Raw genomic sequence first — 24,211 nt, 5'->3', positions numbered from 1 at the left:
CTGCTTACTTACGCTTATTACAGGATGTTTGTGAGGGGACAGCGACATGAAGCTCCTCGCAACACTCGCTCTCCACGGTACGAAAACGTACACATATGGCCAAATATTCCAGTCGCCTTTCTTTACATTGTGTGCAAATTTGTTGGCAACAAGGTCATTTTCTCGCGGATTGCGATGATCTCGGCCTCTTCTACAGGCATGAACAGCAAAAGCGTTGTGAAAGCATCGCGCTATGCACCGAAGATTATTGGCAGAACTAGGGAAACTGGCATCGCAAACGTATATTGTAAAGTCCTAACTGAAAGCGGTGTAGAAATTCACGGTGAACGTCCCTTGCTCCTACTTACGGTTCAGAGGGACCGCACAGCCGAGAGAGTTTCTTCTTCTTCTTCTTTGGTGTCCGTGCCCGAATGGCCTGCACGCAACCACGCAGCGAGACATGTATACGTTGTAGCCTCGCACTGTGCAGAAAATAATTATCTGCATAAGCGGCCAGCATAGAGTTATAGCAATTTTCGTAAGTGCGATATCATATAACATTCGGTTATGATCCCCAGAAAGAATCGGAAACAGAACTCACGAATAAAAAATAGTGCGTCACGGCACTTCTGTCTACTTTCCTCCTCCACTTCTGTGCAGCTACGTAGTCGTAACGGAACGCTTTTTTAATGCAAGCTTCGCACTAAGGTAAAAAGATGGCGCCACGTTGTGTACATACCTAAAACCCCTTGATAATTTGAAAGTAGTAACACTCTCCTCCGCTCCACGCTTTCCTTCTCGGTTCTACTCACCCGCCGGCTGCGATCGTTGCACACGACACGCTTTTTTGCCCTTAACGCCCGCCGGCCGGCCGCAGCATTCAGTGGAGGCGCAAGCTTTTGGACCAGGTCAACGCTACAGTAGTGCACAAAATTTTGAAAAATGGCAATAAAAGCATTTTTAGAATGCCGAAAGTAACGTTTATGAAGAGGATGGTTTCTTAGAGCCGTTTTGATGAGGAATAAAATAAATTACTCACGAGTGCATCGTCTGTCCATATTTGTCTTGCAGTCTGTAAACTGAATACAACAGCTGCGCACTTTCAATGCAATCAAGAAGCGCGGGCAATCACTCATCAACCACAATTTACCGAAAATGCTTAAGTTTCAGAAAATACTAGGTAGACATATGAGAGAATGCCTTCAATATCTCTTGGCAAGACAAACGCCTCTGTGTATTATTATATTTCACACCAAAATTTCGTTCCAATATATAGCAGATTAAAATTTGTATTTTGATTAGGCATCAAAAAAGATGTATCATTAAAGAAAACAAAACAGCACGGTCAGCAGGATCCTTTATTTTCGTGCACGCACAAAAACGTTGGTTGACAAGATACAGGTAACCGAGGAAAGTATTATATATTCAGCATCAATATCTGCGCTACCATAAAAATATGCCACGCAGCATTGATGGCAGCTGAGAAAAAGACATGCCAAGAAAAAATAAGAGTGGTAACAGTATGTCACAGCTAAAATCAAGGTCGCTTTGTTGCAATGTCAGGTGAGCATATAGGGCATATAGACTAGAACACTCCAACGGACCACCTGTAACAACTCAAAGGACCCATATGGGACCACTGGCTGTTCCAACACTTGCTCAGCCATTAGCTTTTGCTGGTTCGCCACGGGCGGGAAGCTGCAGCCGGAGCTAGAACTAAGAAACCAATCCACGACGGTATTATTATTATTATATTGAAATCGTTTTAAACCCATGGTGTCCCAACCAACCTCTGCTAAGGATTTAATTTGGTGCGTAAAACTTACGCAATTCTGAGGCCATATTAGCTGTTTATGCACGATCACTTGTGGATACGCGTCCCGAAGCAGCTTTTAGGCGAGTGTACATAGGGTCACGCGCCGACGAGGGAGCGTCCATTGTTTGATCGGAGTCACATCAACAGCCTCGCATTGACGAGTGTCACCGGCGACTATGCGCAGTGCTGCTTCATCGCGGACCCTCCGGCCTCGCGAGCAGGGTCGCAGTTCGTCTCTGCATCTGCGTCGCTGGCGATCGGTGTTGGCCTGGTTTCGGAGGTCTCCAGGAGAGTCGCTCTTCTCGACCTCTCAAGGCACCCGAGTTACGGTCGGATATACGGCTCGGACCCAGTGGGTAAACATACGCGACAGAATCACGTTTGCAACGCAGGTAAGACATTTCCCTGCTTTTATCTACAAATGACATTACATCCTAGCTTTCTTCATCTTGTGTTTCGATGCCCATGCATGCGCTCCCTTCAACTGATGTCACAAGCAGATTTCCCAACAAAATATTCAACGCACATAATTTCGCAACAAATACTTCAAAAAGGGGACCTAATTTGAGTAGTTGCCATAGTCATGGGCTGAGTGGCAGCGAAAGTTCAGAAATTTGTACGAGCTTGTTCATTTCCTCACGTGTGCAAGGGTCGACAGTGAATTATCACAACGAAGACTCGGTATTGCTCGAAGCGATCAGACGTGAACGGGTACACTACGCACGATACACCGGGTGCGTTGCCTCGGTTGAACCACGTACAGCTGCATGTATTATTTTTAAACTGATTTGCGCAGAAGTAGTAGCACGTCTTCATCCGGGTAAACACAAGTTCGTGTATTTTGGAAATCGCGAGAAACCTTATGACTTTTGTGGCAACACTGAGATACAGCTAGCTCCACCATTAAAGGAAACAGCCAGCTCGCAGATATGAAACGAATGCTGCAGGTGTGTCTACACTGAGACTCAGAATCTCATAAGCATTGTCCGTCCGGAGGAATAGTATCTAGAACGCAGGTGGAAGTGTATTTTTCACTAAAATTAGACACCAGTAGTTGAATGTAGATAATGTGTACTAATTCAAATTATAGCTAGAACCGTATTGTTTTCGGCAATTCCACACTAAAGGCGAAGATATAATTCGCGTTTACATTTCTCTATGTCTGCAGCATCCTTTCCTAATTTTTTGTTATATGGTCCTCAGTACACCACGCTTCTATTAAGCTGTCTCTTCGACGTCTGAGCTCTACACGGGCATTATATACATTCGCAAATTTCCAATGTTTTCTCTTTTTTTTCTTTTTTCGGTCACGAAAGAGGACGGTCTAAAGTGACTGATCTCTTTCAGGAAGCGCCTCGATTTCAGGCTTCAGTGCGAAGATGACCGGACCGAATTACGCAGCGTTGACACTTCTTGCATTTGCGACAGCTGTTCACGGTAAGTATGCGTGCTTATATGCCTCTGCACGCGTTCGCAATGCATTTTTGAAAAACCCGCCTATTTTTCACACGGCCGCTCCCGATACCCCTGCCTCTCCTCTTCTGTCACCTCCTGAGGTCATCTTAATGGTAAGCTGTTTGTTAACTGTTAGCCAATCAACCCAATAACCAGCTGTTACTGTTGACGCGTGCGAGAGATAAAGGGTGGCAGCCAAACAAGCTTGCATCACACAATAGAAGCACAGACACTGCTAAACATATATGCCCACATGCCCCCCCCCCCCCCCCCCCCTCCAACTACGAGACACTATTCACGAGAAAAAGAGGCAACATTAATAATGCAGGGAAAATAACAAAACAGACATTGGTGCCCTCCTACTGCTGTCAGCAGCGCTTGTCCGTTAAACGAATAAACTATTTGATTTAATCGCTCCCGTGGTGATCGTGGAAATGCTTAAATAATCCAGCAATCAAAGCCGCGCTAATTTCTTTTTACGAAGACCTGTTATTATGACAATGGAATGCAAAGTACGTAGATCTCAGTCAAAGTGTCCATGAGCTTCCAATTCGACTTTTGAAAATTATATATATATATATATATATATATATATATATATATATATATATATATATATATATATATATATATATATATATATATATATATAATTTTTTTTTGCCGATTTCATTACGTTTATTGACTATAGGTTTCAGTGTCTTTTTAGCTATTGATTGTACTGAGCAAACTATATATGCATTGTACCAGTTTTTGTTTGTTTTTCTTTTTTTTGACAGACTGTGTACTATCAGCGTTTTTATATTGAATGCATACCGCTGTGACTGCCGTTGCCCGCCCACAAGCGCTTGCGCTTCTGCGGGCACCCGCTATTTTTTTGCATGTATATTTCTCGCATTTCTTGCATGTATATTTTTGCATGTATATTTCTCTGTATATATATATATATATATATATATATATATATATATATATATATATATATATATATATATATATATATATATATATATATATACACACATGACTTGGTTTATATAGGTTTCATGTCAGCAGCGGCTGGGATCGAATACGAGCCTTCCTGTTCTGTAGTGTAGCACGTTAACCACTGAGCCACTGCGGCTAGATAAAGGAGAAAAAAAATCATTTGTTTAGTGGGAACCGATTGAAATATCCAGGGCGCCTTCCAACTGGCTGCTTTGCAATGCTCAAGTCATTGCATTGAGGCAGTACAAAAATAAAGTGCGCCTTTGTGAATTTATCGCCGACACTACAATTGGAATGATGAAATAAAATCTATAGAACCAATTTGACTTATAAAAGAGGTTTAAAATTGAAATTAGTTACAAAGACTATTACTGAAGTCTTCTCTCAAAATCGGATAATCCAATAGGAGGGATGACTCTAATTTGAATCTTCAAAATCGACTGAGTATCCAACTGGAATATGGATAAGCGATTGGATAACTGAACACAACCAACCAATCGGAGTGCTACGTGTCATTGAGTGTATTTGCAACCAATTGTAAATCGCGGTTGGTTCCAGTTCTTCTTTTGTTGTTGCTGACTACGAACGGCTGAGATTATATATTCAAAATCGTTCTAAGTTAGCCGAACGCCATAATGACTGTTGCAGACACCGCTCGGTCATGTATACTCGACTGGCGTTCTGGGGAGTAGGGTGAGAGTAGTACGATATTATGCAGCAATAAGTGTAATCAAACAATATATTTCATACAAAGAGTGCGCAGAAGCTTACGTTACGAAAATGTTGAAATCTACAGGAAAAGTTCTTACGATATATACAAAGGACTCTGAGAACGAAATTTCAGTTCGTGCTAAGTAATTTATGATTAAATTTCTTTATTGACGTCGTTTCGGTTTGGTTTTATCATTTGAGCGATGGCGGGGACGTCTAGTTAATTTTTGTAGCGTAAGGTGCGAAAAAACTGCATAATCCTAACCCCTATCGTTTTAATTCACTGCAAGCCTAAAATTAGCCATTTTACTCCAAAGGTTGATAACAAACGCACTATCAGCAGTTATGTTTTCATTTTATTCACGCCGCACGTGATCTGAACAACGGACTGACATTACAGCTAGCCATGTCACGGTTGATAAAACAAAAACGGCGTCAGAAAAGAAGGCCAAACATGAATTATTTAGCGGTCGAGACAAATAACCCGGTGATCCCTGCATACTAAGCGCGGATGCACCATTTAACGAAGATAACGGGCAACAGAAAATTGGCATCTATACTCTCCTGAAGTTTCTTTTTTAATACATACGTGCATTTTTCTCAGAAACGACACTATCACAGTGAAGAAGCTATTGCCAGAAACTACTTTTATGCTACAGAGATCGAACTAGAATTATCAGCCAATAAAATACATTTTCTACCATAATTTTCTAGAAAGCGCAGTTATTAGCTTTAATTTGAAAACAAATTAAGCGCGGTATATTCAGCATGAAATCACTTTGAAATTCCTGTTTACTATCGCAGAGGATAAAATGAAGGGCTCTGAATAATTTCTGAGCCGTCGGTATCATGGACAACAGTGCCTTATCACTCTTGTGACAACTGCGTATAGAAACCGCTTTCAAAAGGTATGTCGTTCACTATGCCCCACCTCGTAATGAAGCCCCTAAACAGCGAAGTACTCTTTAAACGAGACAGTGGTGGCCTTACTTTGCCTTGTCAGATGGAGGGGAGGGTGCACAGGGTGCAGACCTCCTGTGAGGGTACAGACCTCAACCAACAACCACCATCATCCTAGGGCAACCCCGGGCAAAGCCCTCCGCACCACAAGCGTGAGGAGGTTTTTGTTTCGGGGAGCGGGCCTTATCCCAGCTAAGGCGCTCATGCAATCTGGATTCGCTCCGCCGGGGCGGGTTCGCAGTGCCAATGCACCGCCCACGCAACGCCCCGGCGGATCGAAGCCTGACGCGAGCAAGACTCCTAATATCAGACTTCTATTCTTCGATTTTCTTCTTTGAATATGATCATTGGGTGTACCCATTCTTCATAAAATTTATTTGCGCCAAGGTGCCATACTTCTCGCTGAAGGTGGAACCAAAGCTCCTTTCTGATCTTATTTTTCACTTCGAGGAGACATGGCGTCTTGGGGCTGAAGGCAGCGCGGCATCTCACTATCCAGATTTGGTAGTTGATTTCTGCGAGTGCCAAGACGAATTGTTTCCGTGCTTCACTGGGCAGCGGATTGAGGTACCTCACCGTGCAGTACGGGATGCCTGGAAGCTTGAACAAATCTCTCAGTCGATCGAGGAGCGCGGTTGGCAGGATGCAATCATAAAAAAAATGTGCTCTGCGGTCTCTCGTACTCCACAGAATGAGCAGGTGTCGATTTGGCCCGATAGTCTTGACACGAATGCTCGTCGGCGGATTGGAGGTATGCCTCGCGCGAATCGCCACATGAACGACGCGCGACGTGCATCGAGGAAATGAGCAGTGATGAAACTCCACATGAGGCGCTCGGCGGGCATCAGTTCTTTTGATAAGTGTTTCGGAAGTGCCGGTGTAAGCAGGTCAAGTGCATTTTTAAGTTAAATACCGAGAGGGTCTTCGGCAGACTTTTCCCTTAGAAGCATCTCTTCTGCCGCCATGCGGTAGAAATCTAGCGGCGTCCCTGCGCGAGGGCAGCTGTGTGATAGAGGCCTTTGTGTGAAGGCAGTGAGCCTGGTTGAAAGGAAGAAGTTGGTGAGCATCCTTGTCAAAAGCATATCACATTCCACTGCGCGCGCTCTCCACCTACCATGCAGTGCCCTAGTCAGAGCAGAGAGGTCAGGAAAGCCGAGGCCCCCTCTGTATCTTTGCTGTTTTATGGCGCATCTGGAGCACCCTGCCATAGGAAGCGGGATATGTGCTTGTTCGGAGTATTCTTGGTGTCAGTAGGTATGTCCATGATGCTTGCCGTGAAGCTTATCAAGGTGATGAAGAGGGTACGAATGATCGTTGCTTGCGCGGTGAAGGGTCACTTTAATGCTCTCAGATCTTGTATCCTCCTGATCACCTTCTCTTCCGTTTTTTTCCAGTTGCGCATGGAGGCGCCACTCGGCTCATTGCATCCTGGTTTCATGGACTGCTGGGGTGTCTGCCACCATGGGGGGGAGGGGGGGGGGTGTTGTCGAGGTGCATAGCAGAGCTCTTCCGTTTATTTAGGCGTGCCCCACTTGCATTGCAGTAGTCGCCTGTAATTTGCAGAATCCGTTCGGCCGAGCGTGCATCCGGAACTATGATGGCAATGTCGTCGGCATAGCTAAATATTGATGTGCTCGGTGAGCCAACTGGTAAAGGAATTTTGCTTATAGAGGGGTCGGTGGCAAAGCGCTGCAGCAACGGCTCAATCACTATTGTGTACAGCAGTGGGTAGAGCGGGCACTCTTGTCTGACGCCCCGCGTGACCATGAAGGGAGTGGAAATCCTCCCCTGGATTATCACTGCAGAGCGCGGTTCTGCATACAATGTTCTGCATACAAACCCCTTATCGATTCCTACGTGCTGTGATTGGCTGAACAGGTATTCATGGTTGAGCCTGTCGAATGCTTTTTCTTGATCGAGAGAGAGCACGATGCCTCCTAATCTGCGGGACTTTAGCCAGGTGATGGTGTTGCTTAATGCGAGGCAATGAAGTTCGACTGATCGGCCGGTCACGCAGCATGCCTGATGTGGTCCAACGATCTTAGAGAACTCTGGTGTCAAGCGCTGTACAAGGCATTTGGTCAGGATTTTGTAGTCTGTATTTAAAAGGGATTGGGTTTCCATGCCTTGAGATCCATGGCTCTGTTTTGGTCTTTACAGATGAGTGTCAGCAAGCCCTCGTTCATGCTAGCGCTGAGTTTTCCTTCCTCCAACAGGGTGTTAGGTAGGTTTTGCTTATCGCGAGCATATCGAGTAAGTGCATGAAAAAACAAACAGACCGCAGCTCGATCGTCAACGCATGGTACATTGACTCGTGTATATATTTGTTATGCCCAAACTTGAGCGAGCGCATGCGGGTTACGGTCGCTCGCGCAAGCTCTCGGCGGATCTTAATTTCCGCTAAGCCACGCGCGACCGCGTTCAGCCAACAGCGGTCGCCATACGTGCTTCGTTCGTTCAATGCCATTTGCTGCTGGCAATGACTCTGACAGTAGCTTCAATTTCGCAGTTTGAATGAACAGAGAGGAGCTTGTTGTAACCACTGCACAACCGCGGCGAGTAGAGTGGTCTTTTAATGTGGTAGATATTACGCCTGTACGCCGCTTAGCATGTGATAGCGCACTGTGCACCTAATTTGCATTTGGTCTGCCAAGTTAAACTGACAATATTGTTTTCTTAACTTGCCTGGCAAGCGTTAGTGCTTTCTGCATTTATACTCCAATCCAGACGGCGTTTCTGTCAAACCCTGAACTCTACTACTCTCTTATGGTAGGTGTTAATTCAGTCCGATGTTGCCAGGGTGTTTAAATGCCGCAGTCGGTCACTCCTGGTTCTGTAAGAAGTGAAGCAGCCTGCGCACCCCTCTGGGCAACGGTTCTGCAGAACGAATCTGCTTCCACCAGCTGTATAACGCATCATAGCTTTTATCTCATAAAAAGCTCTTTTATCACTGCTTCACTGACTCGTAATCGCAGATACTTTATTTTTTAGCTATTGAGATTAACCCAGCAAACACATAACCACCGTTAGGCAAATATGTGTCCTTGCGCACGTAAGTTCCGCACGACTGTATGTTGCTGCTGCAATTTCGATATAACCCACAATGAGATCTATGTGCTGCCTATCAGTTTTGTAAAGAGGTTTATGGGTCAGGTAGGAATATGTACCAGACTTGTAGAAGGACCCATAGGTGACACATTGATATCTATATGCCGTATACAAGTCTGGTCAAAAGTTCTATGGGTCAGGTAGGGATATTTACCAGACTAATAGAAGGACCTACAGGACTTATACATATTCCTAAGAGACTTGTAGAAATTTGTATCAGTTTTTTTGCTAGGGATAGTGCTACATTACCGCGTTATCATGTTTGGTCAGTGTTAATTCCTCTCGCCACAAAGTTCTCTGAGGGCCTCGTCCATATTTGCGCACATCTGACTCTAAGCAGCTAGCTTAAACAAAGAATCGTATATGTTTCGTTTGATGGGACAAGATTTGCCTTAGCGTGTTACTTAAGGTGTGTACAAGTACGTTGGCTGAGGCTGGAAATATGAGTAAAATTTCGATTATGAAATGTTTCTTTGGCTATGCATCGTAAGCCTTCTTGACTTTATTACTGAAGTTTCTCGTAATATCCCAATCACTCGTTATATCCAAGTCTCCCTCGCCTCATGCGAATCGTGGCAAGTGGCTCTTCCATGATCCATCCGCGGCAGGTGACAGGCGGCTCTCGCTACCTGACCGATGACAACGGTTTCAGAACCGATATAGGCTGCTTTTCTTGCGGTTGTTTGCCTCTTATTGCTAACGCAATAAAAATGACCGGCTAAGCTTATATGATTAGCTTTGGATAACCTCACAAACTCCGAACTCGTCAGCGTCCCGAATACGGAACTCCATTGTTCCACCACCCCGCCGGGGTGGCGCAGTGGTTACGGCGCTCGACTACTGTTCCCAAGGACGCGGGATCGAATCCCGGCCTCGGCGGCAGCTTTTCGATGGAGGCGAAAAGCAAGGCGCCCGTGTGCTGTGCGTTGTCAGTGCACGTTAAAGAACCCCAGGTGGTCGAAATTTCCGGAGACCACCACTACGGCGTCTCTCATAGCCTAAGTTGCTTTGGGACGTTAAACCCCTCAAACCAACCAACCAACCATTGTTCCACCTGCAATGTGACACTCGGCTACGAGCAACTCCGTGCAGGTCATTCCCCCCCCCCCCCTCTTCTATTTATGTGCATGTGCAGCACTATGATAGCCAGGCCGCGGCTGCGAAGCGACGCTCAAAAGCTACGCGAAGCATTGAAAGCATTTTCCCAGGAGACCCATCGCATTCGTCCACTTAGCCGAATATAAACGACCGCAAAAATGACCGGATCGGCAACACGAATAATGACAAGGCGAAAAGTTGGGCTAGTTGGTACATGGTCTTGTGGCAAAACACAGCGCTTACATGGGACAGAGGAAAGAATAGAGGGACACGAGGTTGAATAACAACCAGATTTTATTGCCCGTTCGTCAGTTATATACATCTTGTTCGTACAAAAAATAAAAAAAGAATATGTCCGATTTGAATAGTTAATCAAATACGAAGTAGGTGCGTAGCACAGCTTATCCCCGTTATAACTTTCATGCATTACCACACGCATCTTCGATTTACACTCTCTACAATATCTTTCCTCAGCTCAGCTCACGTAAGAGGTGGCCAGAAGTCACAAAGACAACGCCGACGGTTGCGCTTCCAAAACAACACACAAACCGAAGTTGTTGTTGTGGCTGCTACTGGCTCTGTAGCTAGGCCACCTCCGCTGCCTTTGATTTTATAGGAAGGGAAAGGCGCGGTGACTGTCTCACTTGTTTCTGTGGACACCTCAACCGCGCCGTAAGGGAAGTGAGGAAGGTGGGAGTGAAAGTGGAAAGAGAGAAAGAGGAGCCGTAGCGGAGGGCTACGAAGTAATTTCGACCACCTGGGGATCTTTAACGTGCGCTGACATCGCACAGCACACGGACGCCTCTTCGTTTGGCCTCCATCGAAACGCAGCCGCCGAGGTCGGGTTCGAACCCGGGTATTGGTCCGAGTATAGTGCATAAGGGCAAGAGAAGGGGCGAGTTGCCCGCCCAAGGTCGAGTAAGGATGAAGCAAGGGGGTAGGGAAGTAAATGTGGACATCCCACCTGCCAAGGCAGCCGCGGCGTGTGCCGCCGCATAGTTAGTTGGTTCACAGGAAGGGAAAGGCGCAGTATCTGTCACACTTCTTTCTGTGGACACCTGAACCGCGCCGTAAGAGAAGGGAGGAAGGTGGGAGTGAAAGTGGGAAGAGAGCATTGCCCCCTGATTCGTCCGAGTGACCTGGGGTCCACTGAATAGCGACAGTTCTGGTCGCGAGTTGGTGGCGTTTAAGGAGGTGCTGTATGGCCGTAGCTGTTGCATCTTTTGAACCCGGAGTAGCGATTTCCTTGCAAGCTTTATATGAATCAGTATGAATACGTATCGAACCAGTTCCGGTACAAGGCACTCCTGACAAGGCTCCCCAAATCGCGAGGAGTTCAGCATGAAGAGGGGTACCCTGAAGTAGATGGCAGGCATAAGCGCCTGAAAGGGAAGGGTTGTCATCGCATACCCAGCCTATAGATGCAAATTCGCTTGTAATCGATGCGTCGGTGTATATGTCAGTCGTATCAGGGATTCGCTCTTGTCGGTGATGGGCAGCGAGGAGCTCCAGGGGAATGACAAAATCGCGGTTTATAGGTCGGCGATGGAGGCGTGTGACTACTGGCATCTCCCAAGGGGGAAGAGATGCATATAGGGCTGGTGTTTTGTCATTAAGCTGTTCATCCCAGGCCAGCAGGCGACGCCCTTGGACAGTGTTCTCTAGACGTATTCGAAGACGCGTCTGTGACTCGGTAACGATGGTAGTGAGCGGTGGAAGAGCGGCCAAACGCTCAAGTTCGGCTATAGGAGTGTGCTTAGGTAGACCGGTAATAGTGCGTAGTGTTGCGCGATGAAGGCGTTCGACCTTAGCGAAGTCAGTCTTCGACAGTTGGAGGACGGATGTGCCATAGAGGATTTTTCCGACCGCCGCTGCTCGAGCCATCGCACGGCAGGCATGTTGCTGCGCACCGCCGTGCTGGTTGGACAAGCGACGAATAGCGTGTAGCAGTGCTGGCCAAAGGCGTTGTAGCTAATGAACCCATTTCTGGGGAATGTTGCAGCTTGAGATGGGCAGGCCAAGAATGCGGATTTGCCCATTTGAGGAGGTGATGGTGTTGCCTCCGATGTGAAGATGGATCTGCATACTGGGGTTGGTTTTATGTTTTCCGTCGATGCAAATCAATTCTGTTTTATGTGGTGCGAGTTCGAGGCCAATTTTGGTTAGTGTATCTTCAAGAATTATTATTATTATTTATTATTACGGATTTAGTACTAAACACCAAACACCCATCCCACTTCTCATTCATTACCTAGCAGGTATCGGCCAACTACAGGCCACCATTTTTCTTGGCCCTTTCCGAAAACTTCTGACAACCTCCAACAACACTCGAAGTTGTCGAACAGTCCTCGTTGTTCGGACTGCTTACAAGAATTATGATATTAAGGCGAAAACCTTTAATGCCTTATACTGCCGTTAGCAACTGTGTCGGCAAATGTGTCAGAGTTTCAGGTGCCTGCCTTATATGGGCATATGCCAATCATTATTTAATTTATACTTCATTGATGGCATTCGAATGATATCGGAACACGATTTAAGGCAATTCTATGATAATTGCGTGATAATTAATGACTAATTGAGTAATAGTTAAGCCGTCGCCCATAGCAACGCATGCATATGGAATGGCACTTTTAACTAGCACTAACTATGCACTTACCAGTTAGGACGACCTTAACTAACACTAGCCAAACATTAACTAGTACTCACAAACATCAATCCATTAATTAATCGCATTATCAATTAACTGATTATAGAATTATTTAGCGGAATGTGAAACAGTATAGTCACCCTCTCTACTCGAAGCATCATTCACCGCCACATCCGCAACAAATGCATAGCAGAATGCGGCACTCAGGCTTTCGCCTTTCACCACTTTAGTCGCCAAAGTGTCTCGTAATTTTTCTTGCTAAATGTTTCCAATATTTCTACGATTGGTAAAGGTTGCGGTTAATGTACACTGAGCTTCGCAGGTTTCGGCTGGAAGCACGACCTCTCGCGTCCCGTCCGCGACGAGTGCTGCCGTGACCCGGACAAGTGCTGCCCCTATGGCTACCGGTGCGACCCGCGCTACCGTAACTGCGTGCGCATTAGTGGAGATGCCAGTCCCGTCTACACGTCGTCGTCGTCGAGGACGCAGCCCATCACCAACTACGTGTCCGGCACTCGCGGATACTACTCTACGGGCTACGCCGCTGGACGATATGGCGGAGTGCCGGACCAAGGCTTTGCGCTGTCGCAGAGCACCTTCCTGAGCTCACGTAAATGAACACCGTTATCAATTAAGCGCCAAACCCAGTGAAAGTTTTCTCATAGTGATAGCTGTTGAGCACACCTTTCCCGATTCTTCGGCATCGCCATGAACAAAACTAGCGCGAGGAGGGATGGGACAGCACAGCAGGTCAAACACGCAACGCTAATTGGCCAGCGTGAAGTGACGCCACACGATCATGACGTGGTTTCTGTCAAGTGCAATTTGAGCCTGCTCAATACCATAGTGGTCCTTTAAATGGAACTCAATCCTTCCCCAATTACTGATTGCTATGAAGGAGCTAGGTGCTTTTACAACACCTGCCTGCGCCGCCACAGTGTTTATTTATTTCGACCTCAAAGGCCCCATTGAAGGGGTATTACATGAGGGAGAAACGGCCACGTCTCCGACGACTTCGCCTCGAACGGAGCGTGGGAGACGTGGCCGTTTCTCTTCTGCACATATTTGACAGCAGATAATTAGCATATTCCTTAATGGCTCCGTCTGTTGCTCCTGTTTCCGATCTAAGTTCCCATTCATACACACTGCTAGTTGCTAAGTCACTACTCTCTTAATTTGTGCCTCTATTGCAACCTACAATCATCTCGCAACGTACATAGCATAGTCATAAGCTGCTACATTAGGTGAGATACCACCCGACACAGTTATACAGCCTGCTTGAAACAAGCCGTACGAACGCCCCACGTGGCCTAAAGGTTGTGACTCAGGATCCAAAGCTGCCGGGTTCGATTCTCATGTCACATTCCCATCTGACAGCTGTTGAGTGTGCAAATGAACACTCGGGTAGCAGCCTAAATCGCTTCCATGCCTGCAATCCATGTGACTTGCCAATTCTCCCATGCCAAAGACATCTTCGTGATTTACAGATGCGAGAGGCACGCCTGTGGGTTGGCGCCACCGCGGTGCCACCTACTTGCTGACCCTCATCTTCCGCTTTGCACCCTACACGATCATCTTCCTCTTTCCTGCCGCTACCCACCTCACTGTCCAGGCGCCACAGTAGTATCCTTCAAAATGCTTGCCATGTAAAGCTCGCAATGCTTGGGGGGACAACCGGAGCACCTCTGGGTCCTGTTACGACCGTGCATCCGCATTTGCGCGCTCTATTGTTCGCCTGTGGGCATGGATAAGTTTTGTGAATATGTGGTGATGGTCCAATGGCTCTAAGTGAGCCTGTTTCCAGGAATCCTGTTTTGTAAGCATGTTTTGCTTTGTGGACAACCTGCAAATGCCAAATTGGCCCTGTCAAGAGAACGTCTGGAAAAACACAAAGAAACGTCCCCCTGCGGGAAATAGCAGGAAGTGCTTTCTTTCTTTTGTTCACCCTTCCAGTCGAGAAGTGCTATCCTCCAGTGATGAATGCCTCCTATCCAAAGGAGACGACAGAGTGACATGTTCGCTGACGTGCAGGACAAGAAAGGAGCATGACTCATACGGCCATTAAGTGATTTCCCGGGAATGCAGGAAAGATTTGCAATTGTCGAAAAGGGACAATGTTGGGAGCCCTATGCGGCGCCACGTGCACTCGGGTTTCTGAGAAGTAAAACCCCTTTTCAGAACCAGCCTGTGGTTTCTTTGTTGAAGAATAGAAATGTACCTCCTCTCCTCGCCGTTCCCAAGTTTTTCCCGCCAACAAGTGATCACGCCCAACGAATGAATGCCGGACCAGTCAGTGCTTCAGACCATCAGTGCAGTGATGTGTTCGATTGGATGCCGATACCTGAGGGGCGTGCCCTGGATTTGGTTGGTCAGCATCTTCAGAGAGGGGCTGGACATAGGGGGTTTTTAAGGACGCTGCAGAGCACGAAATGTCGCTCTGGGCCCTGGGTAAACGGCTCATCCAGTCGCTTCTCGCTATGAACTCTTAACGCTTGTCATTTTGCTGATGTACCCTTCTTCTTCATGTAAATATTCTTGTAAATAAGTTTCTCAAAGTGCCAGTAAACCTGCTTGTACATATTTCACCAACTTCGAAGATTCAGTCCTTCTTCAACCCGGAGTCTCTGCACGCTACCAAGTGAAGGCCGGGTCGCCATAGCCCCAGCGTCACGACAACTGGTGACCAGCGTTGGGATCTGAATCTACAAGCTACAACATCTGGTGATTGGAGGTGGATCTGAAGCTACAAGCCACAACACCTTGTGATCGGAGGTGGCATCTCAAGCAACAAGCAGGCGCAACAATCGGCCAACAAGAAGCAGCTCGGAACATCGATCGCATGTGTGGGTGAGTGCTTGGCTTTTCTTCTGATGTGGACCAGGTTCTAGAACAGGGTTAGATTTTAGAACTGGTAAAAAGTGTTGAAACGCCTTTAGGTTTGGTAGTTTGCACTGTTGTTTTGGAAGTAGCCGACACTCGGAGCGATCATGGACCTACAAAAGCTGCAGAAACCGGAACTGTTGCAATTGTGTGAGGAATTGGGAATTGATACAAGTGGTTTGGCACGAAAACCTTTGATTATAAAGGCAATCACAGATTTGGGAGCCGATGATGAGGAGCTCAGTGAAGCATGGAACCTCATCGCTCAAAAAAAGGAGCAGCTCAGACAGCAGAAAGAGCGGGAAAAAGAGGAAAAGAGGCGTGAGCGCGAACGTGAGTGGGAAAAAGAGGAAAAGAAGCGTGAAAGAGAAGCAAAAAAGCTGGACCAAGAAATTGAGCTCCGGAAATTAGAACTAGAGTTGAGCAAGAGGTCGGGCAATTGTCCCCAGCTAGCGGTACCTCTTCTCAACAAGGAGGCAGATTTCAAGATGTCAAAGTACATGCAGCCATATGTGATATCAGGGGATATCGGTCTCTATCTGGCTAACTTTGAGCGAACCTGCGAAAAACTGTCCTTCCAGCGAGACACGTGGTCTCAGAGATTATTGACGGTTCTGCCCTGCGAGGCAGCGGAGGTTGTCGCGCGGCTAAGCAAGGAGGACGCGGACAACTACGAGAAGGTCAAAGCTTGCCTTCTGAGAAAGTATAGGCTTAGCGCCGAGGCGTTCAGACAACGTTTTCGGAAAGCTACTAAGTCCAGGGACGAGAGTTACCCTGAATTCCTGTACAATTTAAGAGTTAATTTGGGCGAGTGGCTAAAGAGCACTGATTCCTACAGTGATAGGGACGCTGTAGTCGAGCGAATTCTTTTGGAGCAGTTTTATAGCTGCCTCCCAGAAAAAGAAAGAAATTGGTTACAGGACCGAGGCGAAATTAAGTCGGCAACGGAAGCTGCCGAACTTATTGAGGAGTACGCTTCGCGCCGACAATTCAGCAACCCAGCAGTGGATAGGCCCCGCAATCCCAAGTTCAGTGTGAAAAACCGTCAGGAAAGGCACTTTGCTAGAGTTGGAAACGAAGAAATGAAGGTTTCTTCAGGCAAATGCCCTAGAAAGGACGGCAGTGAGAAAGGTGGGGAAGTGACCAACGCGCAGAACACAAAGAATAAGCTTGAGGCTAGGAAGCCGCTCACATGCTTTAGGTGTAATGAGCAGGGTCACATTGCCGTCAACTGCCGGAAAGAAAAGTTTGCTTTCTCGTATGTCAGTGACTGCGATGAAAATATGCAGCTTTTAGAACCCTACCTGCATGACCTAGTAGTCAACGGGAAGCCTTGCAAGGTACTGCGCGATTCGGCCGCAACGATGGATGTTGTCCATCCGGCGTATGTATCGCCTTCCGACTATACAGGACAGTGTGCATGGATCCGACAGGTAGTTGAGGAACAGAGTGTGTGCTTGCCGATCGCGAACGTGGTCATCGAGGGCCCTTTCGGCGAATTAACAACCGAGGCTGCCGTTTCAGGAAAGCTTCCTAAGTGCTATCCGTATTTGTTCTCCAACAAATCGGACATGCTGCTGCGAAAGAGGGGCATCCTTTTCGGAGACAGAGTTGTGCAAGCCTTAACACGTTCAAAGGCGCGAGAACTAGCTACACTGCTCATTCCAGAAAAATCCACAGCGGAGGAAACGGCAGTTAAAACAGTGGTCGATGCGGAAGATAGCGGGTCAGAAAACTTTGAGAGCGAGGCATCTCAGATAAGTCAACTTGAAAGTGAGCTTGATAAGACACGGAATGAGGACGTTCTAGAGAGTAACATCTTGCCGCCAGTGTCTAGTAATCTCACGAGACTTTTAAGTGGAACCCGAGAGGACTTAGCTATGGAGCAAACCATGGTAAATCTAACGTTAAACCTTCCCGAGGAGATGGGGGACAACTTGATTTGCCTCAGCGGAAAAGGAAGCAACGCTCAGGAGCTTCTCAAAAAGACGGAGCAGAGAGGAGAACTAAAGAAATCCCAGCTGTCCGATCTGGGCGAAATAATAACAGAGTTTGAGGCCTGCTTCGTGGACAGGCCAGGCAGAACTGATTTGACTGAGCACGATATTGAGCTGACTTCAGACGTGCCAGTGCGATCAAGGTGCTACCGATTTTCTCCAAGGCAAAGAGAAATTCTGGATAGGGAAGTAACTCGCATGCTGGAATTGGGAGTAATAAAACCCTCGGAAAGCGATTATGCTTCGCCTATGATCTTAGTAGAAGCTCCAGGTAAAGACCCTAGGCCTGTGGTAGACTACCGAAAGCTAAATTCTCTCACCAGGGATCAAGTGTATCCTATTCCGAATATTGAGGAGAGAGTAGAACAGGTCAGTAGAGCGGCATATGTGACTACGCTGGACCTTACTCGAGGATACTGGCAAGTACCGCTCACTGAACGCGCCAGCAGATACGCGGCTTTCGTCACTCCGACGGGCAGCTACCAGCCAACAATGATGAGTTTCGGGCTCAAAAATGCTCCATTTTGTTTTTCCCGACTCATGGATAGGGTTTTAAAGGGGTGTGAAACATTCGCAGTGCCTTACTTAGATGACATTGCGGTTTTTTCCGACTCATGGGCGGACCATATGGTACATCTAAGAGCTGTACTGAGCCTTTTGCGTCAAGCTGGACTAACCGTAAAGGCCGAGAAATGTTGCCTGGCAAGGGCGACCGTGGACTACTTGGGTCGCAATGTAGGTCAGGGTTTCAGGAAACCCAGCGAGATTAAGATTTCTGCGGTAGCAGACTATCCGCGGCCGAGCACGAAGACGGAAATTCGAGCATTCCTAGGTCTGACTGGGTACTACAATCACTACATCCCTAACTATTCAGCTTTGGCTAGCCCTCTGACCGACGCTCTCCGCAAGACAGAACCAACAAATGTAGTCTGGGACGAACAAAAGGAAGCCTCCTTCGTAAACCTGAAGGCTGTGCTGATTAGCCGTCCGGTATTGCGAGCTCCAGACTATGCCCGAGAATTCACGGTCCAGTGTGATGCCAGTGATCGAGGGTTAGGTGCTGTTCTCTGCCAGAGAGATGACGACGGTAATGAGCACCCCGTGCTCTACCTGAGCAGAAAACTGAGTTCTAGAGAGAGGGCTTATTGCGCGTCAGAGAAAGAGTGCGCTTGCATTGTATGGGCCGTTCAAAAATTGCAGTGCTATCTTGGAGGGGCCAAATTCACCGTAGAGACGGACCATTGTCCCCTGGCTTGGCTGCAAACTGCGACATCGAAGAACAGTCGCCTTCTTAGGTGGAGCTTGATTTTACAGCAGTACAATTTTGAAATAAGATACAAAAAGGGGAAGTTAAATGGGAATGCGGACGCGCTTAGCCGCTCTTTCTAAGCGGTCCGAGATGTTCCTCACCATGTATCCAAATTGATAATCAGGTTTTTTTTTTTTTCGTGCGCTTGTATATGTGTGACTATGTAAAGCAGCACGTTTGGTTTTCTAGGAATACGTGGGTCCTGAACGTCTTGAGTGTGGGCTTTTCTCGAACAACAATGGCAGTTTTCTTTTGACCTGGTCTCTTCAGACGGGAGCCGAGTGCTTGCTTCGACATGTGGTTGAGTTTCAGACAGCTCGAGCAATTTGGCCTACAACAATCAAGACAACGCGACAAGCAACAGCGAGCTTCAAGCGTTCACTTGCAGGCCATTAAGTCGTCTCTTCATGCAGCAGCGGCGACTGCTGCCCTCCGTGACTCTTCTGGCGGGGGAGGAGGCTGTTACGACCGTGCATCCGCATTTGCGCGCTCTATTGTTCGCCTGTGGGCATGGATAAGTTTTGTGAATATGTGGTGATGGTCCAATGGCTCTAAGTGAGCCTGTTTCCAGGAATCCTGTTTTGTAAGCATGTTTTGCTTTGTGGACAACCTGCAAATGCCAAATTGGCCCTGTCAAGAGAACGTCTGGAAAAACACAAAGAAACGTCCCCCTGCGGGAAATAGCAGGAAGTGCTTTCTTTCTTTTGTTCACCCTTCCAGTCGAGAAGTGCTATCCTCCAGTGATGAATGCCTCCTATCCAAAGGAGACGACAGAGTGACATGTTCGCTGACGTGCAGGACAAGAAAGGAGCATGACTCATACGGCCATTAAGTGATTTCCCGGGAATGCAGGAAAGATTTGCAATTGTCGAAAAGGGACAATGTTGGGAGCCCTATGCGGCGCCACGTGCACTCGGGTTTCTGAGAAGTAAAACCCCTTTTCAGAACCAGCCTGTGGTTTCTTTGTTGAAGAATAGAAATGTACCTCCTCTCCTCGCCGTTCCCAAGTTTTTCCCGCCAACAAGTGATCACGCCCAACGAATGAATGCCGGACCAGTCAGTGCTTCAGACCATCAGTGCAGTGATGTGTTCGATTGGATGCCGATACCTGAGGGGCGTGCCCTGGATTTGGTTGGTCAGCATCTTCAGAGAGGGGCTGGACATAGGGGGTTTTTAAGGACGCTGCAGAGCACGAAATGTCGCTCTGGGCCCTGGGTAAACGGCTCATCCAGTCGCTTCTCGCTATGAACTCTTAACGCTTGTCATTTTGCTGATGTACCCTTCTTCTTCATGTAAATATTCTTGTAAATAAGTTTCTCAAAGTGCCAGTAAACCTGCTTGTACATATTTCACCAACTTCGAAGATTCAGTCCTTCTTCAACCCGGAGTCTCTGCACGCTACCAAGTGAAGGCCGGGTCGCCATAGCCCCAGCGTCACGACAGTCCTTATTCTGAGCTTACGTCGATCGTTATGGAAAGTGTCGCTATCACCCCAATCTCGTCACCTGATTGGTGGAAACATCGGAGCCAGATGTCACTACCACTTCCGGTTCTGTCGTTTCCACCAATCAGATGACTTTGGCAACTCGAGGTCGGGGAGATAGTGATACTTTCGATAACGACGCGAACCCAGAATGTGGACCGTGGTACACTTCGAGGCGCGATAGCGGACCCTCAGGATCCCAACGCTGCCGTTCACAAGATTCTCTAGATTTACGTGTTCCGGATGACCATGACAGATTGCGGGAGGCCGAGCAGCATCTTGTGTCCCTCGTCTGACACTGCCAAATATTATCTATAAACAGCCACCCACTAGTTACGCCGAGGCAGCTCAAGCCAGGAATGGGTGCCTAAGTGCTGCGCTTTAAAAGCTAAGCATCGGGACTCGATTTTCGATGCCTTTGGCTAGTTTGGCAAGAACCGACTTCCCTTGCTTTTTGAGATAGTAGACTCTGCACCATAACCACAGTTACGAACAGTCGTTTATTTTAAAACGAAAGCATTTCTTGGCTCATGCTTGGCTTGACATCGCTGTGAGACCATGAGGTGCGCACAGGAGATAACGACGATAAGAACGTCCACTAACGATAAACAGATACTATCGCAGTATCATTGATGACAATGAGATGTTATAGCAATGCAACGTAGGTTGCGTCAGGATAAAAATGAGATTAGATAGGACTGGTAACGTAACCCAATAGAAATATAGGTCAACAATAACGCTAATCATTTCATCAAATTTGATTATTGATAAAATTACTGATAAGGTAGTGATATGCTGAGATTGAGGCTAGCTCAATGGGAATTTAAGTCAACAATAATGGCAACCATAAGGTGTCATCTGGATGAGATGGAGCTGATAAGATAGTTCCAGTTAATACTGATAGCGACCATAAGAAACTAGGCACGCAAAAAACTCACAATGCTTTGCCATTTCCACATGTAAAAAGACTTAAGTGCACCCCTGTAATTTTGTTATGTTGCATATCCTACTATAGCAATGCTATGCATGCACTGCTCGCAGACAACTGCCCCACAGGCACTTACTGCTGGGACGTGGACACCTGCTGCCTCATCCAACATGGCTACAACAGCCTCTGGACACGCGTGGAGTCCACCTGCTGCACGCGTTACAACAGCCCCAACTGCCAGAGGGTGCGCGGCTGCAGGGTCACCATGGGTGACCAGCGCTACAAGTCGTACCGAGAGACCTTTACCCGAAGACCCGCCTACTACGGAGCTGCCCGGCCGGGAGCCGAGGTCCCGTCAGCTGCGGCTGTCCTGGCAGCGATAGCAGCATGCCTCTGCCACTCGGCAGCCCTTTCTGCATCCCGTGTGTGACAGTGCGGCTTGAGAGAAAAGGGATGAAACAAGCAAACACCACCGTAGATAGGATGTCGACACACCATACGGTGGACAGCCTGTGTTAACGACTTCGATTAAAAGGCAATGAAAGTTGAAAAAATTTCTCTGTGTGTGCCTTTCTGTTTCACATGGTACAGAATAAGGTAGCAAACGTGGAACACATTGAATTCGCCTAAGTTATGTAAATAATTTGTAATCTTGTTCTTCAATGCTACTTAAAATGTCGGACAGAAACAGTAAGTGGATCGAATCAAATGCAATCATGTCATACATTCAAAAACTTCCAAGTACTTTGATGTCAGTGAAACGAGTTGGATACGCTTCCGCCATTCTTATAAACCACCAGCTTCTGTAATTTGCATGCCTTATGTCGTTTTATTACGGCTACGTGTGCGCGGTACTTGATTACTACAAACTCCGCGAGCAAATAAAGGCACAATGAACAGCGACGGGGCTAGCATGTGGCGCGCATTAAACTTGCAAGTACCAACCATGGCGGGCTCGTGCCAGTGGGAGCAGATAAAGTTGGGTACTCGAAGCAGGTTTTAATATGCCCAAGTAATTACATACGGCAGCACAACGCTAAAATCCGAGTGCCTATCAAACATCCCCCTCAGGCACAGGGGTGAGAGCCACCACCAAAATGGGAAAGACCTGTGAAAGGGGAATGTTCTACTCGCCTCGCGGGGCCACGCATTCATGGCCCACAGCAGTCAGTGTATCCGATGGCCAGACAATTAAGGTGACAGCGGCGGCCTCGGCGGAGCCTGAGCTGCGCGCATGTGCCTCTACCGGCTGGAAGACAAAATGCCCGAAGGAGCTCGTCCCGGGCACTATTCAGCCGAACGTTATTTTGACTTTCTCAATGTCCTTTCTTTCTAATGTTTTAGCAATATTACATATGCTATATAACGATTCAATAAACGTTCAGACAATATAACCCTAATATATATGCAGAAAAACCATAACATTCCAAAAAATAATAAACCCTGTACGAGCATGTAGGCTCACCGCTAGTGATGGTACACAATTTGAATTCTTTGCAAAGACCACGATACAGCACAACTCCCATACTCACCTCTGAAGGCATATAGCATAGGGCCAAACAATAACCTTATATCCATTGCTGTTTGGTGCCCGTGAGTGATAGTGGCGAACGGAGAAGCAAAGCTTCCTAACAATGAAAATAATAGGGCTATGTGTGCAATCTACGGCAAACATTTTAAATATTAGTTGCAAAGAAATATTTTAAAAAAACATGCTTAACTGAAAAAAAATGTTCAAATATACCTATAGAAGGTATATTTGAATACCTTTAGAAGGTTATATTAAAACCTTTCTAATATTAAAATAATGCTCAAAATACAACACAAATCTTTATATAACATTTTAAAAACATTCAAGTCAACATTAGCATAATGTGCCTCTTAATGTTGTAAACGTTTTTATAACTCATAAGCAGATAGGTGACATTCAGGCACTTACACAACCCTTTTTCAACATTATTCTAATGTTCGGTGCTACCTGGGCGCGGGAGAGGTCTCTCCGGCTGTGCGAAGGAAGAGGGAAGGCCGCGGCGGCGTCTCTGCGGGGGAGGCATTGGGGGTGGCCGGTATGCCCTTCCTCACCATCCTCCCTAACATCGCGTGCATAATCTCTTGTTATAATTACATGCAGCCAGTTAAAATGGGAAAGAGAATTGTGCATATCCACAACTGTAGTAATGCCAAATAATGGCATTGTGGGTACTAAAATAAATAAACTGCACTGTAATGCTTGTCCTATTGTGGTCTCACATTAAGCCTCTTGGCCTATACATCAGTTCAGTTCAGTCATGTCCGACTCTTCGTGACCCTATGGACCATATCACGCCACGCTTTACGGTCTGTCACTATCTTCCTAACATCACATAACTTCATCTGCAGCGCCTCGAGGATGTCATCTAACCATTGCATTCGCTGCGTACCCCTTTTCCGGTAACCCTCAACCTTTCCCAACATAAGAGCTTTCTCCAGCGACTCCTCTTCTCATCAGATGACCAAAGTAGCTAAGCTTTAACTTTACAATTTCACCCTCCGATGAGCAGTTATGACCAAACCATTTAATGTCATCCTTTGCCAATACCCTCTCTACAAATCGGGGTAAATTACTCCATTTCAGGTAGCCCATACAGATGCCGCATGCACCTTAATGTGTGAAGGAAAGAGTGGGTGTATTTAAGTTTTCACATTTGTCTTTCATGTAGTGTATAAACCTGCCTCTCCCCCAGAGTAGGTATGCAGGTACCCCACCATGCAGTTTGAAGCATCAGCCCAATATTGGTGTGTTAGCAATTCACTGGTCTTATGTAGGGCCAGACGTGCCAACACAGTACCAATATTGGGCGCATGGTTTGTGCT

At 46.9% G+C, this 24,211-nt stretch overlaps 1 protein-coding gene across 1 annotated transcript; it reads left to right on the top strand.

The window, feature by feature from the left end:
- The first annotated feature begins 1,996 nt into the window (after positions 1–1,996).
- On the top strand, positions 1,997–21,897 carry LOC146182386 (uncharacterized). The gene is made up of 4 exons (XM_084575995.1): positions 1,997–2,187; positions 3,143–3,232; positions 13,084–13,371; positions 21,472–21,897. Exons 2-4 carry the CDS (start codon positions 3,175–3,177, stop codon positions 21,786–21,788), a joined length of 663 nt encoding a protein of 220 aa, XP_084432121.1. The 5' UTR covers positions 1,997–2,187; positions 3,143–3,174; the 3' UTR covers positions 21,789–21,897.
- The last annotated feature ends 2,314 nt before the right edge of the window (positions 21,898–24,211 follow it).

The sequence above is a fragment of the Amblyomma maculatum genome, chromosome 8 (assembly GCF_055883805.1).
Source record: "Amblyomma maculatum isolate TAMU_Amacu chromosome 8, ASM5588380v1, whole genome shotgun sequence".
In the NCBI taxonomy this organism is placed as follows: Eukaryota; Metazoa; Arthropoda; class Arachnida; order Ixodida; family Ixodidae; genus Amblyomma; species Amblyomma maculatum.
This window is presented reverse-complemented; position numbering and strand designations above follow the sequence as displayed.

Bases quoted from the DNA above. Each gene is read 5' to 3' on its own strand.
- LOC146182386 (XM_084575995.1), top strand. From the start codon at position 3,175: ATGACCGGACCGAATTACGCAGCGTTGACACTTCTTGCATTTGCGACA. The intron at 3,233-13,083 runs GTAAGTATGCGT...TGAGCTTCGCAG, and splicing joins ATTTGCGACAGCTGTTCACG to GTTTCGGCTGGAAGCACGAC. The intron at 13,372-21,471 runs GTAAATGAACAC...CACTGCTCGCAG, and splicing joins GAGCACCTTCCTGAGCTCAC to ACAACTGCCCCACAGGCACT.